The 17,991-nt window shown below is 37.3% G+C and overlaps 1 protein-coding gene and 1 long non-coding RNA gene across 2 annotated transcripts in view; one reads left to right on the forward strand and one right to left on the reverse strand.

The window, feature by feature from the left end:
• LOC147179496 (uncharacterized) overlaps positions 1-7,016 on the forward strand; it is a 16,439-nt gene extending 9,423 nt beyond the window's left edge. The window contains exon 2 of the long non-coding RNA XR_015094080.1: positions 6,702-7,016. This is a non-coding gene — a long non-coding RNA (uncharacterized LOC147179496). The remainder of the gene's footprint in view (positions 1-6,701) is intronic.
• Positions 4,735-17,044, reverse strand: abtb1 (ankyrin repeat and BTB (POZ) domain containing 1). The gene is made up of 12 exons (XM_086068737.1): positions 16,784-17,044; positions 13,353-13,415; positions 13,222-13,277; positions 12,962-13,106; positions 10,622-10,781; positions 10,478-10,523; positions 10,094-10,210; positions 9,898-10,010; positions 8,686-8,784; positions 8,422-8,589; positions 8,036-8,236; positions 4,735-6,931 (listed from the first exon to the last, which is right to left on the reverse strand). Exons 1-12 carry the CDS (start codon positions 16,837-16,839, stop codon positions 6,725-6,727), a joined length of 1,431 nt encoding a protein of 476 aa, XP_085924863.1. The 5' UTR covers positions 16,840-17,044; the 3' UTR covers positions 4,735-6,724.
• Between the last annotated feature and the right edge of the window lie 947 nt (positions 17,045-17,991).

Consider the following 17,991-nt stretch of genomic DNA (forward strand, 5'->3'; position numbering starts at 1 on the left):
AATAATATATTGTAGCTGGTTGGCTATATAATAGTGCATAAAATTTGGTGCCTCTAGACCTCCTTTGGATTTATTTTTCTGAAGAGTAGATAGACTAATCTTTGCTCTTTTTTTTTTCCAGTAAAATTTTGTAACGGCTGAGTCCAACAACTGGAACCAGTTAGCCGTAGGTTTAAATGGAATCATTGAGAAAAAATAGTTTATTTTGGGTAAAACTTTCATTTTAATAGTGGCTATTCGTCCTATTAGAGAAATAGGAAGATTATTCCAGCGCTCCAAGTCACTATAAATGCTATCCAGAAGTGGAGTGAAATTTAAATGAACTAAATCAGTTAATTTAGGTGAGATTTTTATGCCTAAGTATTTTAAATTACCTATAGGAAATGAGTAGTATGGGTCCTGGCTTGCAGGGTTCCATGAATTTTCTGTAATAGGTAGAAGTGTTGATTTTGTCCAGTTAATAGAATAGTCTGATAACTGTGAGAATTTAGTTATTAAGTTAAATACTTCCCCTAATGAAATAGCAGGCTTTTCTAAATAAAGTAAAATATCATCGGCATATAGATTAATTTTATGTTCTGTTACCCCAGAGTGAATTCCTTGAATCATTCTTTCCTGGCGTATGGCTAATGCAAGCGGTTCAATAAATATTGCAAATAATAAAGGCGACAGTGGGCATCCCTGTCTTGTGCCTCTCTGTAGAGTAAAACTCTTAGATATAATCCCATTAGTAGTAACAGTAGCTTTAGGAGAATCATATAATACTGACACCCAGTGAATAAATGACTTCCCAAAGCCAAATTTATTTAAAACAGCAAAGAGGAAGGACCAGTTAACTTTATCAAAAGCTTTTTCTGCATCCAATGATATAATAACTGCCTTTTTATCATGCCGCTGTGACATACTAATAAGGTTAAAGAGCCTTCTAATATTATTAGTAGAGTGACGCTCTTTAATAAAGCCTGTTTGGTCGCTATGAATGATTGTCGGGATTACTGTTTCTAATCTAGATGTAAAAGCCTTAGTGATAATTTTAATATCAGTGTTAATTAGTGAAATCGGGCGGTAACTTGATGGAAGGGTGGGGTCTTTTTCTGGCTTTAATAAAAGTTTAATTGCTGCTGTATTCATGTGTGGGCGTATGTGACCATTAGTTTTAATTTCTGTTACTACTCTTAAGAATAGTGGAGCAAGCATTGACCAGAAGTGCTTTAGAAATATAGCCGGATAACCATCAGGGCCGGGTGCTTTGCCATTTGGCATACTATCTAGAGCACTGTACAACTCGTTTATAGTAAGTGGTGCATCTAACATATCTTTATATTCAGTAGTTACCTGAGGTATACTTAAGCTACTGAGGAATGCCTCAATATGCTCTGGGTTAGGTTTATTAGTTTCTGAGTATAAATTGTGATAATAATTATAAAAAATTTGATTAATTTCTTCTGGTGATTGTGTACATTCACCAGTTGTACCTTTAATAGCCGTTATAAGCGATTTTTCCCGATTACGTTGAAGTTGGTTTGCAAGAAATTTACCTGATTTGTTATTATATTCAAAGTTGTTGTATCTCAATTGTTGTATTATAAACTCTGTCTTTTTAGTTAACATATCGTCTAACTGTATTTTTGTATTTTGTAAGTCAGTCCATATTTGGTTATTTGGGTTTATTGCGTACTCATCCGTCAGTTGTTTAATTTTATCTTCCAAGTCTTTTTCTAATTTTTGATCCTGTTTCTTTTTATAAGATGAATATGATATAATTTTACCTCTAATTACTGCTTTCCCGGTTTCCCAGAGAAGAGCTGGAGATAGGTCTGGAGAGTCATTTATTTCCAAAAAGTCCGCCCATTCTTTTCTTATAATTTTGTCAAATTCTGCGTCGTTTAGTAGTGAGATGTTAAAACGCCATGTAGGTGGTGGTTTAAAGGTATAATCAACTTGTAGGGAAAGGGAGACTGGTGCATGGTCGCTAATAATAATAGGATGTATTTTTGTAACGGTTTTATCAGCAATAGAATTATTTGTAAGAAAAAAATCAATTCTTGAAAAGGACCGGTGCACAGCGGAAAAGAAGGTAAATTCCTTCTTATTTGGGTTTTTAAGTCTCCAGCTGTCGACGAGGCCAAAGTCATCCATATATTCCCCTATTACTTTTGTGGATTGTGATCGCCTTATACATGTTGTTTTATTAGAACGATCTATTAATGGATTTAAGGTTGTGTTAAAGTCTCCTCCAATAATAATAGTAGAGTTCGCTGCTAATTCAAACAGTTTAGAGAAAAATTCATGGAAAAAGGCCGGATCATCATTATTAGGGGCATATAAATTACCGAATGTATATATTTTATTAAATATAGTCACCTGAATAATAATGTATCGGCCCTCTGGGTCTGTTATTGTATTATTTAGAGTAAAGAGTAAAGGCCGATATTATTGTATTGTAGCCTTAATATGAAATTCCTCTCAAAATAAATGCAACCATCTGCATTATATTAGCTAACTAAGCAACAAAAATTATTTAAGTAAATATAAATCCAATCAGTCTAATTGAGATGTAGCAAAAGTACACATACTGTACAAGTACTCATATGACTCCTTTACTTTGTGTGTGTGTGTGTGTGTGTGTGGGGGGGGGGGTCTATTAACTCAATCACTGCCATTTACGGCTATAGAGACGTCAAAAATTCATTTGAACTATTTCTATTAGCTTAACATTTTTTTTCCACTTTTGCTAACAAGAGTATGAAAACTTAGAAAAAAAATATTGTACATTTAGAACAGACATAAAATTTGTGATTAATCGTGAGTTAACTAGTGAAGTCATGCAATTAATTACAAATAAAAAATGTAATCGCCTGACGCGATTTTAAAAAATAAAATAAAAGATTATTATAAATTAGGGGCGTCAGGCGATAATTTTTTTTATCGTAATTAATCGCATGACTTCACTAGTTAACTCACGATTAATATACATATAATTTGTGATTAATCGTGAGTTAACTATTGAAGTCATGCAATTAATTACAAATAAAAAATGTCATCGCCTGACGCAATTTAAAAAAAGAAAAGAAAAGATTATTATAAATTAGGGGCGTCAGGCGATAATTTTTTTTAATCGTAATTAATCGCATGACTTCACTAGTTAACTCACGATGAATCAAAAATGTTTTATGTTGTAAATGAACAATAAAAAAAATCAAGGTTTTCATACTCTTGTTAACAAAAGTGGAAAGAAATGTTAAACTAATAGAAATAGCTCCAATGAATTTTTGACGTCTATAGCCGTCAATGGCAGTGACGAGTTAACATTGATGGCAAGATTTTGATGTGACAGCATAAATAGTCACAGAGAACGCCTATCCAGCTTCATTAAAATACAAAATAGCAGCGCTAGCAAATACGGAGTTGGCATTACTGTGAATAAGTCAACGTTAGCTAAGGCTGCTACGTTGGTAGCACGACTTCATAATGTTTCTGTTTGCTAGTCTTATGTCCGATTTTTAGTAAATGAGGAATTGACTTTTTTGAGCAACGTTACTCAAGCCCATTGTAAGAAGTCCGCGCAAGGTTGTGGGTGTCTGTCGTTACCAGTTACGAGTTGCAAGTGCCCGCAAGCACACAAAAAATTATTGACACCTTGTCCAGTAAACCTTCTGTTTCTGATTAGTTGTTCTTTCTCCGGTGCAGTGGTTTCTTAAACTTCCTATTCAACAGAGGATGAGAGATGAGGTCATTTGACTCACTATCACGTTTATCCTGACAGTTTTGACAAATACGAGGAAAATGTGTTTTCATTAAAAATGCAAACGATGCATCGGTGCTTTGTTACTTAGTAAAACCCCTTGTAGACCCATTTGATATTTTGTGGATGCTCTTATGTATTCCTATATGTAAGTAGATGAAAATACAATAAAAGTGTACATAAGTCATCGCGCGGGTACATTTTCATAACAATGAAAAAAGCAAAGCGAGCGATTTTTGGCTACCTTGAAGGGCAGCACCTCCGAGGCAATTGTGTCCCTTCACACAGGCAATCGAACAGAACAAAATAAAGAGACAGTTGAGCTACATTCGTATATTGCAGAAATGAGCGCGACACATAGCTGCTCCGCATGAATTTGTGTCCTTGCAGATTCTTATATATGAGGAGACAGATGTCACTGTGAGGCCTCTGTGAGTCACGCACGCACAGGCATGAGTCAAGAGCCAAGAGATTTTATCCCCCGCTGCCCTCTTCAAGTTAGCTAGAAACACATGGAACTTGTCTTTGCTAAATATTATTCAGGACAGGAGTGGACTGGACATGCAACAGAAAGTCACGTCTTGGCAGTGGAGAAAGAGAACTAAAGCGGCTTATAAACACATTAGTGTCTTTAAAGTAAAAAGGCCTTGACTCGCGTTGTGTTTCTATGATTAATGAAGAGTTATGTCAATTCCATAAAGGAACAATGTAATTATTGGACAAAGAAGGGGCAAAGGTGCAGTGTGCGTATAGGGTTATAATCCAGCAAATGAATAGAACGGTCCTCACATGTGCAATCAAACTATATGAAGACATTGAGGTGAACAAAGAGTACAGTCACAAGTTACACAACTATGTGCTGAAGTTATTGTACAAGAGGAGGAGCTTTCTTTTGATATCGGAAATAAGGTGACAAGGACAATGTTTTCCAACCTGTGACTAAACCCATCGGTGTTGCTAAGCAACAATAAAACATTTGCACAAGAAGATTGTTGGGGTAATAACTAATTGCGCTGTTTATTCTCGTACCATGGACCTTGTTAGTGTTCAAGAGACTGACGGGGCTGAAAGCCAAAGGTTTTGTTCACTGACATTTTCAGTGGCACTGCATTTATAGCGTTAGAACAGCAACTTTGCTCAGTCAGTTGAATACAAGTTATACAAATCACAAGATGACATCAAAGTACGTAGCTTTTTCTCACCATTCTGATAACTTCAGTCTACTTTGAAAAAGAAGATAAAAGAAAATCTCAGAAATCTGTTATTTGCAGATGAAGGATATTGGTGCAACAAAGAATACTCTTTTGAGCACGACTCTTGTATAATGCACAGCTACCCAAAAGCTGAGCAATGACATCATCTGGTGGTACAAATGTGAACTACATCACTTTTACGGGGGAGCAACAACGCAACTGTGGTACTATTAAAATACCGTAATCATGCCGTGATTAAACTAAAAGCATTAGGCTACAGTTACAAGAATACCAAATGCGGTTGTAATAGATGTCTTTTTTTTTTCTTTCTTTTTTGCCAAAACCAAGAACACAAAAAATGTTGCCTTTTTATTTTTTTTAAGAAAAGATGGATTACATATTAATGTTCCACTTTTTTCTTCTTTTTTTTTAATCTCTTGCACTACCAACGATGTTTCATAACATCCAACACGAATAGAGAATGACTAAATCATATTCTTCATGGAATTGGATACTTAAATATTAAAATATTTGCAAAATGCATGAATTATAATAAGGGTTTAAAAGGCGGCAATGAAATCATCTATTTGCCTTGTTGCTGTACTATTTGGAAGCCAAATTAAAGTAAGTAATCATGTATTTAAAATAAAAAAAATAACACACGTATGGATAAACTCCTAGTTTTTTAGAGATTAAACCAAAACAAATCATTTGGAAATCTTTGCGACCATTAACTAATTTACTGCCATTGACGCCTATAACCGTCAAAATTTCATTGAAACTATTTCTATTAGTTAAAAAAAATGTCACCCACTTTTGTTAACAAGAGTATAGAAACCTAGACATTTTTAATTTTTTTTTTTTTTTATGAAAAAAGATTATTAAAAATTAGGGGCATCAGGTGATTAATTTTTTAAAATTGTAATTAATCGCATGACTTCAATAGTTAACGCACGATTAATCACAAATTTTCTATCTGTTCTAAATGTACAATATTTTTTTCTAGGTTTTCATATTCTTGTTAACAAAAGTGGAAAAAATGTTAAACTAATAGAAATAGTTCAAATACATTTTTGACGTCTATAGCCGTCAATGGCAGTGAATGAGTTAATTTGACCTACTACCCATGCAGCGTAATTGGGGGAGAGAGAGAAAAGAAACAATATTTTAAAGAAGGAAGTAAACAAATACAATAATGTGAGTGCACAAGCGTGTACACCTTCTTGTAACTGGGAATATTTTCTTCGTCCTTGAGCGTAACAAAAAATAACCGAGAAGCACTGTGTTAATCAGAATCAATTTAAATGTTGGCACTGTGGCAGGTGTGTGCTAACAGACTCCCATTTAACATGAGTTGGAAAGTGACTGATTAGTTTTAAACTCAGCCACAACCCCAGTATTGAGAGTGTGTGCACACTTATCACATGCGCATGATCTTTTGTTGCTTATTTTTGTTCCCCTCTGCAAAAGATTTATCTTAATCTTTTTTTCCCCCAAATGTAGTTGTACAAGTTGAACAAGTTACAGGACACATTAATGGTGAAAAAAGTAAAAGATTACAAACAAATTCGCATTAAAACAAGGATGTGTAGACTTTTTAAAATCTACTTTCCTTAGCCAGATGGTATGTGTAATACATGCAATACTCTCACCAATGTTTACAACTAAAAATAGGTTATGTACAATATTATTGTAACAATATACCGCAGACAAAAGAAGCCTTTAAATGCGGAAACAAACGTCCTTTCTCACGCAAATTGCAGCTCTCGAGATGTTCAAGGAGTCTTCAGCAGTCGATATCGATGCTGAACAGCAGCTCTTCCAAGGCCTCCAGCTTCTGATTGGCCTCCTCGATGGCACTGAACGTCTGCACGTTGCTGGCGATGTGGAAGCGGATGTCGTCTATCAGGGGGACGGAGTCGGTCTCGTGTCGCGTTTCCAGCAAAGCGGCATCCTCCTTGACCACCTCAGCAAATTCTTCCTTCTCCACCAGCTGTGACGGACGCGTACGACGAGCACGCAGGTGGAAGATTACAACAAGGGAAACGGAAAATGTGAATAAAACGTAACAGTGGTGATTTTTGGCTGTTGGGTTTTCCAGTAGACAATAATGCTAGCCATTCCGTGCTGTTAGTGGAGGTCAGCAGGGATGAAATAGAACTGTTGTTTGCACTTCCGCTGGATGTGGATATATGGCTATATATCTACTGTGTATTATTTCAATTCAATCGCACCAAACAGAACGATGAATTAATTATTAATAGAAAAGAAATGTAGCTTACAGCCCTGTTGAACGAGTGCTTTCTCTAATCATACTATGACAAAATAGATGGAAGCACCACTAAAACTTTCAAACGAATTAGCACACCTTCTAAGTAATTAACAAAAAAGCTTTTTTTTTGTTGCCTTTTTTGCATTTTGTCTTTGGTGATCTTTTTACACTGAAATGAGTCAGGTTGCTTCCAGGGATGAAGAGACGAAGATCTTTTTATCTCATGCTGTGCAGCTCGTTATACCAGAGGTGTCCAAACTGTGGCCTAACGCCCATTTTTTTTAGCAGCCCGCAGCAAAATAACCTTTCTTCTAGTAACTGCTGTAAAAATGAATCTGCGGCTAACTATAAATTCTTCTTGTTTTGCTTCTGAATGTGAAGATTGCCTCAGTAAAGGGAGGATATTGTATATTCTAGTGGGATAGTGTCAGCAGCCACCTCAAAATCCTGAAAAATACTCAACTTTGCCTTATTACCTTTAACATTAAGCTATGATGTAGCACTTTATCAAAAAAATATCTATACAGCGGTGCACCAGAAAATTCCATTTCGAATCGCTACTGCCACCGGTGGCCGAGAAATGAAACTACACACATCCTTCTTCACATACACAATGCACACGTCACATCCGCAGACAGTGGGCGGGAAATCTGAACCCGAATCCAAACAGCTAAGGTGTTAATCTTCTTATTAGAAGATCCAGTCATAAATGGTCAAATAAAAAAGGCTATTGTAAAGAGGGCTAAATTTTGGTTTTAAGGTTAGTCTGCATAACTTCAGTAAATTCTCATGCAAAACCTAAAAAAAAAATTAAAAAACACCCACCCGCTCAATTATTTTGGCCATGAACTCTATGCATTGATCCTCCAGCCGAGAGAGCCGGAAGAGCTTGGCCGTCTTCCACATGCACAGAACGTTGTCCTCACATATGTTCTTGGCCAGGGTCTTCCCGCACAGACGTTTCAGCCCCGGCAGCAGGTACATGTCAGCCACACACAGGATGTCAAACACGTTCTCCCGTGTCAGCTGGACATCAGGAAGAACCGATTGGTTGTCAGGCCAAATTGATTAACACTCAAGAAGCATTGCAGGTTGTTTGTTCGAGTTCACCCTCACTAAGTACAGTGGGTATTAAAGTAAGCTTGCCCTCAAAGCATGTTTTAATATTGTGTATATGATCGGATTTCAACAAAACAAAAAAAATGTCAAACCTGTGTGTCATCGCTGTAGATGTAATACATGACATGGATGAAAATCTGATGAGAAATGTTGTGCAGAGTTATCGCCGGAGTGCTAGGCTGGGACTGAAGCTGCTCTCCCTCACTGAAGTGGTCCTCCAGCAAAGCTTTAAAGTAATCGCTTCGTCCACAGAAAAACGCCTGCAGAAAAACACACAAATAATAATAATTAAAAAAAAAAAACTTAGCTGAAGTGAAAGCACGAGGCCGGTCTACAACGAGAATAAAGCGTTAAACCTTATGACACAAGAAATCGTAGCCTTCAACTCTAAAGCAGACGTCAGGATAGGTGGGCAGGTGGTCGGCCCTGTTGAAGGGAAGTACCCCGAAGCCAACCTGAGGAGAATCAAAAGCAAAATGGTGGATTTGGCCTTTACAATAAGAACTTCAGCATCACAGCTAGCTGATTAGGCAATATAGGCAGATAGATGTTAAAGTGCCGCAAAAATTGGGGGTGGGGAGGTCGGGGTGGGTCACAGTGGTGCCTTGAGATACGAGTTGAACTCATTCTTCATGCTTGCAACTCAAAACACTTGTATTTCAAATGATCTTTTCACATTGAAATGAATGGAAATGACGATCTATTCCAGAATCCCCACAAAAAAAATGTCATGCATTTTTAATGACAAAAAAATAGCACTTTAATATTAGACTTTAATAAAATACATACAGTAAAGTCATAATTAAAAATAACTTAAGCAATCAGATCAATGCACATTGTGCCTATAATTACGGTCACCTTGATGTACAAGAAAAAAAAAAGGAAGACTGAGACACTCAGCGGTATTATCAGTCATTTCTTGGCAGAGGATAAAGAATACACGACTGCGATGACTGTTATTGCCGGTTTACATGCATAGCTGGGTTATAACACTGCTACAGAGATGCTAACGCTTGCCAATGGTGTTTCCCATTATAGATTAGCATTAGCATTAAGGTAGCGGACTAAAGGCTAAGGGTTACGTAGCTTTTGGAATACACGTGTGATTCCTGATTAGTTTGACAGTAAACTTCAACTAAGAGAGGCAATAAAAATCTTGAAACCTCTTTTTCGACGAATATTTACTTATTCTGACAAACTGCTGCTTGTTCTGAAGCGAGTTGAGCCACTGCCACCATACAGTGCATGTATCTTAAATTTGCGGTCGCAAGTGCAACCAAAAATTGTATCAAAAAAAAAACTACCCATAAGCCGTGCCACTCATATCGCACGGCACCAGTGTATATTAAAACAACTTATTACAATGAATTGTTAAATTGCAAACACTAACATAGATTCAAATGTAAACAGTTGTACTGCATCAGTTATTGAGCTAAACTGATCATTTGTTACTGAGCGATTAGCCTCGACATATGCTAATCAGTAAATAATACATTTTATATTTCTGTAACTGGGCAGGATGAAAGGGTTAAAATAAAAAAATAAAACACCTCAAACCCAATTCTTACTCTGAGCTGAAGGGGCAGAGCGCAGTCTGCCAACTGGGCCATGTCTTCCTGGAGTTGGCAGCTATGAGGTTCCAGACTGAGAACCTTCACACAGATGCCTGGCTTGTGGGACACTTCCGGCCAAAAAGAAACAAGAAGAGAGTCACGCTCTGAGAAACAGATTAGCGCAGTCTGACATTTAAAAATGGCATCTTACCAAATTCATACACCTGTCTGCATTTTATCTGCAGCTCCTCAATGAGATCTGTCATTTTGCACTGCTTAGCAAGTCGTCTGCAGTCGTCCACGAGGCTCACGTCGATATCCATACGCCCTGTAACAAATTAGGGATGGGCATGATAATCAATTAATCCATCTGTGAGATTGGTTACGTTTATGATCCGGACAATAACAGTTCCGAATTACAAACCTATTTACAATCAATCAGTGTGATGAAAAACAAACCATTATTTGGGAGCAAACAAGCAGTTTATTTGTTAGATATTTCTCCTTAAACCTCCTTATCAAGCAAGCACGAAAAATGGTTCATTGACTACGACGCAGTCGATCCTTATGATTAGGAGCTGTAAATTCTCCTCACCTGTATATAAATATTGCAGAATGGCTCCAAAAGCTGCATGGTTGATCTGTAAGCGGGTACAAATATGTGCGCTTAACATCACACATGATCATCTCTTACAAAAAGTAGACAAGACATAGCAATGACTCCAGCGAGTGGACCTACCAGAGGATGTTTAAGGTGGATCAAGGTTTTGTTTTTCCATTTGGTTGCAAACATTTCTGTGAAATACTCCGACAGTGCACCGAGCACACATCGGTGAGCCGTGAACATTTGCCCATGAACCAGAAACGTGATGTCACTGTGCAGTCCCTGCTCCAGCAACCTGAAGAGAGAGCAAATGTTAGGATGACACGACCTTGGCTGTTCTTCAGGGAGAAGAGAACAGAAGAGATGGATTAGTCCTACAATGGGGACATTTATACACAGGATATAAAAAGTCTTAACACCTCTTTTCCAATGACAGTTTTTGTGATACAAAATAATTACACCTAGATCATTTAATAACATTTTCACCATTAACTCATTTGCTCCCAAAAGCATATACAAAAACGTTCTACAGTATTTTAAATATTGCCATAGTACAATGGGGAAAAGAGCTTTTTTGCAACATGGCCCTGGTTGATCTCTTATACTTTGCTGCCAACTGCTGGCCGTTTTTGTAATAACTACCATTCCGTCTTCAGGTCAAAGGCTGCGTTAAAGCCTTCTGTATGCTCTAGCATTAAAAAAAAATGTTTAAAAATGTATAGATAAGTTTTGGGGACTATGGTACGATGGCGTATTAGGGCCACGTATAAATATATTTTGGGAGGGCAGGGGCAATATTCCGATAAAAAAAAAAACTCGCAAATTTGCCACTTCATAAAGTCGCAAATCTGCCACTTTATAAAGCGGCAGATTTGCAAGAAAAAAACTCTGAAACTTACGAGAAATACACGTAGCTATTGTCTAATGTGAGGATTCGTTGGTGGTTAATGGGACACTGTTTATAAAATGAAAAGGCAGGATGGAGACGGATTCATTCTTAAATTTAAACTTTACTCGTCATTCACAACACTTCCTGATCCCCTATCAGCTGACTAACACTAACCAATCAGATGCTAGCATACCATAGGTAAATGCAAGTGAATGAAGGAGAGCAGCAGATTCGAAACATCAACTTAGATAATTGCAAAAAAATAAATTTAAAAAATGTATGAACGTGTAAACAATAATTCTGGAAACATAAATGTACAAGTAAATATACATTTTAACAAATTAACTTAGATGCTTGATCATCCGGGTGTGGACCTTCGCAAAGTGAGGCGTATTTGTCGCTGACCAGTGGTCGTACACAACGCTTCAAAGAGCAAATGAATGCTTGACATCATATGGTTAATCTCTACTAAAGCAATTACTATCTCCTTGTTTGGAAACCCGACCTAAAAGTATTGGCACAAACATCCGAGTAGTACGCTACATGTCGTTCTCGTAACTTTCTGAATTTTTTTCTCGCAAATCTGCCACTTTATAAAGTGGCAAATTTGCAAGTTTTTTTCTCGGAATATTGCCCCCGCCCTCTAAAAATATATATTTATACGTGGCCCTAATACGCCATCGTACCATAGTCCCCAAAACTTCTACCTTTTTTTATATTTTATTTTTATGCTAGAGCATACAGAAGGCTTTGACCTAAAGAGGTCGCTTAAATGGCCAGCAGTTGGCAGCAAAGTATAAGAAAAGTATAAGAAAGCAACCAGGACAATGTTGCAAAAAAGCTCTTTTCCCCATTGTTTTAAACAGATTTATGAATAATGATGAAAGTTAGCTATATTCTAATGCTAATTGCTGCTAAATGGAAACAGATAGATTTTTTTTTCCTCTATGAAAAAAGAGACGCTAATCTTTCTTTCAGTAGGTTCCATGTTTTTATAGCAATAGTAACACAATATTCTGTGGGCCTGGCAAAATCAGTCAAAATCCAGTAAAACAGCAAGGAGCGAAGGGGGTTGCTTCAGTGACAATGGCTGGGCCTGAATGAGTTAATAGGACCTACAACCTGTACAACTAATATGAAAATAAACGGATAGGGAGGCTACTAGTGTGTGACACATGCCTACTAGTTGGACGTAGTATTGTTGGTATAAGATTGAATTGCGTACAAAAAGACCAAAGGTATGTGAGCACATTTAAATCTACTGAATGCAGAAAATTCCAGTTTGAATCGCTACTGCCACCTATTGATGAAAAATGAAACTGCACACATCCTACTTTACATACATAATGCGCACATGACGCCACATCGGCAGACAGAGGGTGGGAAATTCGAACCCGCATCCAGTCTGAAAACTACTGGCCACGGGCATGCAGGAGTACCCATTGTGCACAGCTAAGGTGTTAATCTACTAATTAGAAGATGTTTCAGTCATCAATGGTCAAATAAAAAGGCTACTGTAAAGATATTTTTGGACAAATTGTTACAAAGAGCAGCTTTAAAGTCAAACTACTTAGGTCTAAACTTACAAGTGCAGGAAGTATTTAAAATCATCCCGCTTCATGGCGCGGACACTGACACACTTGTATTCTTTGAGCAGGCGTCGGATGGAGTCGTTCAGTGAGCCGTACAGGCAGCGCTCGCCATCAAACGTGTTGGCCTCACACTTGGCACCTACACGGCAAAAAAAGGAGAAAATAGGACATCTTTCTGGAATGCTGTGTCACACAAAATGACAGAGCAGTACTAGATCCCACCCCAGATAACAGTGCTAAAATCTCAACCTTACCACTTGCCAGCAGGTACTGGACAAGCTCCTCGTGGCCACAGAGACAAGCGTAATACCTAGCAGACGAGAGAGGTCACCTTAGAAATGGTAAAAGATACTCTTTCAGGTTCACCGCAAAGAACGGTACTTACAAGGGGCTGCTATCCCATTTGTCCTTTACATTGAGGTCCACGTCTCGCTGTTCAGCGAGGTATCTAAAAGACACAAAATGAATGGCTTAATAATAATAATGTAATGATTATATGATGAAGCGATATGGAGAAACTAGAAAATTTTCCGCGGAAATTTTGAATGGGCCTGCTGACTCTTTTAAATGAGCTGAACAGTTTAAAATTTAAACCATTGAAATCGCTCAAGAAATGTGGAAGTTAACCATAATCAACATCAAATAAAGTATCTTAATGTCCCTTTAAGAAACATGCACATTCACGCACACACATTTGATTTTAACCAACATTTAAATGAGCTGAACAGTTTAAAATTTAAACCATTGAAATCGGTCAAGAAATGTGGAAGTTAACCATAATCAACTAAAAGTATTACTGCCCCTTTAAGAAATATGCCTATTCACGCACACACATTTGATTTTAACTAACATTTCAATGAGCTGAACGGTTTAAAATTTAAACCATTGAAATCGCTCAAGAAATGTGGAAGTTAACCATAATCAACATCAACTAAAAGTATCTCACTGTCCCTTTAAGAAACATGCACATTCACGCACACACATTTGATTTTAACTAACATTTCAATGAGCTGAACAGTTTAAAATTCAAACCATTGAAATCGGTCAAGAAATGTGGAAGTTAACCATAATCAACATCAAATAAAAGTATCTTACTGTCCCTTTAAGAACGCATACACATTTGATTAACTTGAGTAACTTGTTGGGAGACGTCACGCACCAACATTCCATTGATTTTGTATGAGATAAGCACACCTCAAACAAAAGCCTCTCACGACTTAACGGTTGAAGATGCAGATTCCAGAAATGGCTCGTTAGAACGGCAAGGGTTTGGGGAACGCGAGCATGTTCTCAGTTTTTTAATCGGATGAAAAATGACCAAATGAGAGCAGGTTGAAAACTTATGATTTATCGAAAATGAAGAAACTAAGGCGGCGAAATTAACATGGAAGAGATAGGCGCCCAAGTCCGACTTCTCCTCGCTTAAAGTGAAAATAAAGGTACTAAATGACACCTTAGCCAAATAAAACTAGGTTTGTCAGAAAGTAGACCCTTGTCACTACAAAATGTGTGAATTTGATGTCTAGTGAGCAAAGATTGTGGCCATGGTGACGAGTTGAAGTGAAACTTTTGGAAATAGATTTTTTGGTTCCCGTCACTCAAGCCTTAATTAGTCACGCTCTAGCCGATGCAAAAAAGGCTATTTTCACCCCTTCGCTCACTGTCTTTGAGCCGCACAGGGGGGAGAGCTTTCATTCCTTAATTTTTTTTTTGACACTGAGCTAAAGATGGGAAAAATTGCAACAAAATGAGCTAAAATTCATATCAGTCGGTTAACGTATGCGCGCGCAGCGTGTCTTGGAAAAAGGTGCTTGATTTGATGTGATCACTTTCGGTTTCCCATTCATTCCTATGGGACTTTTTTGGGAATAGCGTCGCCATGGTAACTGGGAATTCTTATAAAAATAATAGCGCAGCGAGTCAGATCGAGCCGCATCGTTTGATACCTCAGCAGGCCCATAATAAGGTTCGTGCTAACCGAACACAACACAAGAACATACAGCCTCAAAAATATCAAGAGACCACTGCAAAATTATCAATTGCTCTGATTTTGCTATTTATAAGTGTGTTTGAATACAATGAATACTTTTGTTTTACTCTACAATAAACTACAGACAACATAACTCCCAAATTCCAAATGGAAATATGGCATTGTCATTTAGAACAGTCATGCAGAAAATAGCCTGTGGGTCTTGAAAAAGTCAAAATCCTCTAAATTGATGGCTGGTGGTAATAGTTTCCTAGTTTTTCACGACAAAAGGAGCATATATTCATTCTTATTTTTAGCGTTTTTATGTAAAATTGCAGCACAAATCAAACAGCTGCATTTTCTTCTGATCTCGTTGTTAAAACTCATTTTCACCACAGGCCACATTGTAATTATAGACTCACAGCCAGCCATTTGATTGTGAAAATCATAATCATGTCATAATATTGTTACATATACACAATTGCCCCTGTATTTCAACGTCATTAAATTGTGCTCGTACACAGCCAGGCAGAAATTGCAAGACAGGCAACATTGTTTAAAGAAAGCATGAGTGAACAAGCAGGCAGAAATACTTTTTTTTTTCCAGAAAAGCCTGTATTTTAGCTTAAATTGCTTGAAGGTTGTTTCTCCAGCGAACAAGCAGGCAGAAATACTTTTTTTTTTTCCAGAAAAGCCTGTATTTTAGCTTAAGTTGCTTGAAGGTTGTTTCTCCAGCGTCCACCCCCCCCCCCCCCCCCCCCCCCCCTCAGTCTTACTGGCAAAGTGGCAGTTGTGGCTTTGGCTACCCCGGATTTACCCTGGTTTTGTATCAAATCTTCATACTATTTTCATGGTTCATTAAAGTTTAACTACTTTTTCTGGCAGACACTAATGCAAACAAGTCATATACAGAAACTGCATTTAAACATTGTGTGTACTGTCAACATATATTATATTATCAGACCAAACATTCTTCAAGGTATATAAACTTTTGACAAGGCCATTTGAGCAAGTTCAGCTATTATTATGATTTTTTTTTTTAAAGGCACACACAATTAACAAATGGCTTCACCAGTGACCACTATCCCTAAGTGCATGCTCAGTCATATTTCCCTCAAATTGTAAATAATTCACAAATTCTACCAGGGGGTGTAAACATAGGAGTACTGTTGTATAAATACGCAACAAAATTATATAAATAAATGCAACATTTTTGTGTGTATCCCCATTTTTCAGATCTAAGACAATTTTCTATTCACACAAAGTGCCTTTTTCTCTCAAATAGTGTTCACAAACGTCTAAATTTGTGTTCATGAGCACCTCTCCTTTGCAAAAATAAATAAAAAATCAATCTAATATGCTGGCGTGGTATATCAAGATCCTCATTTGACAACATGATTATTGCATAGGTGTGTATTATTAGGTTGCCCATAAGAAACTTGACCACAAATGTGTAGTTCTATTGTATTTGGGAGATTCGGGAGTTTATAAAAACCAGTCAGAATCCGGTGTTATCATCATTTCGTCTGCCTGACGGATCTATTTTACTTTATTTGTATTATATTAGTTTGCAGAATGCCACACATGTCTCAGCTGTAGAGTGTAATGACGTCACATCATGCATATGATCATGCCACTAATCTACTAACTAATGTTGCATGTGCAAACTAAGCGACTGAGGTTCGGTTACAATCAAGCTCATCTTGGCTAACGATAGCAACGCTCGTTTCGTTAAGGAGTAGCTGTAGCTCTTACAGTAACGCTTTTTTTTTTCTTTTTTTTTTAAAGTACTGTATGAGGAAATCGGTCGCTTAGAAGGAGTACGCTTGTAAACAAATAATGGTTACCTGACTCTACAAATGTCGCCCTTTCTGCAACTACTAAACAAATCGTAGACGTCCATGATCCCCTCGGTATTTTCGGTCCTCTGAAATGCATTGAGTCGGCCTGTCTGCTGGACAGGTAGGCAAAAAGTGGGTGAGGTTTGAGAGTTTGTTCGCTCGGAAGTTGAGGTGCTGTGTTAAGATCGACGCTCGGTTGTTGACAAGTGCTTTCTGCTCTGTAATGTTTTGCTGGAAGGGAAGGAGCTCTGGAGTCACGTGACGTGGTGGCGTTGCCTTCGCGGCGTCAAAGAAAGGCGAATAAAAGAAAACTCTTCTATTAATTATATGTGTACACGCCAGCTGACTAGGGAATTTTTTACCACCGCATATTTTGAAATCTATCATGCTTTTAATATGACGGATTGAGTTTGACAGCAATATTATTTTAACAGTTTTTAAAAGTACTTTAAAATACGTGATATTCATGAATGCAGCTTTTTGTACGTTGGACGGTAGCCATTTTTGTAGAAAATTTGGAAATGCTGTACGTATAAAAACGGTTTAGTTATTTTATTTTGTGATTTTTTTGGGGGTGTTTTTCTTTTTATTATTTTTTTCATAGGCATTAAAATTACTTTTACCAAAACATTTTAAATAAATGTGGAACCACAGGCATAAGAAACAAGGAAAGGGGTGAACTAAATATCACCAGGAAGTCCACACATTTCGCTTCTATTGTACTTGGTTTTAAGCCTTTATACTCACTTAGAGTGTACCAGTGATTCCCAGCTCGTCACTTGTAAGTGATTATGAGGGAATCTCTTGTGAAATGATCCAATTTCACTTAATTTGTCATAAAAATACATTTAGTTTTCAATTTATAATTTGTTTCTGTCTGTACCAGTGATATGTGATAATAGGTAGAACAACTAAATGCTTTTCCACTAGATGCCAGAAGATACAACAAATCTGCGGAGCCACCTGCTGCCATTCATACAACAGAATAGTAACTCTTGACTCCCTGCGAGTATCTCAGCCTTTTGTTCAATTAAATTGGCCCAACTTTCACACTGACAGTGAGGAAATACATTTAAATAAAAACGTGATTTTTTTTTTACCTTTGGCGGTTTGCATGACATTTTTCTAAATAAAAAAAATGGGTGGGTGATTTGGCGCATTAAAGGTTGGGATTATACAACAGTAAAAATACAGAACAACATGTGTAAATATAT

This window comes from Leptonotus elevatus, chromosome 2 (genome assembly GCF_054856555.1).
Source record: "Leptonotus elevatus isolate MCC_2025b chromosome 2, RoL_Lele_1.0, whole genome shotgun sequence".
NCBI classification, from domain to species: Eukaryota; Metazoa; Chordata; class Actinopteri; order Syngnathiformes; family Syngnathidae; genus Leptonotus; species Leptonotus elevatus.

Excerpts from the sequence above, each read along its gene's own strand:
- abtb1 (XM_086068737.1), bottom strand. The coding sequence starts at position 16,839 with ATGGACGTCTACGATTTGTTTAGTAGTTGCAGAAAGGGCGACATTTGT. Across the intron at positions 13,416-16,783 it reads GGCGACATTTGTAGAGTCAG|ATACCTCGCTGAACAGCGAG; the intron begins GTAACCATTATT and ends TGTGTCTTTTAG. Across the intron at positions 10,782-12,961 it reads TTTAAATACTTCCTGCACTT|GTTGCTGGAGCAGGGACTGC; the intron begins GTAAGTTTAGAC and ends CTCTCTCTTCAG.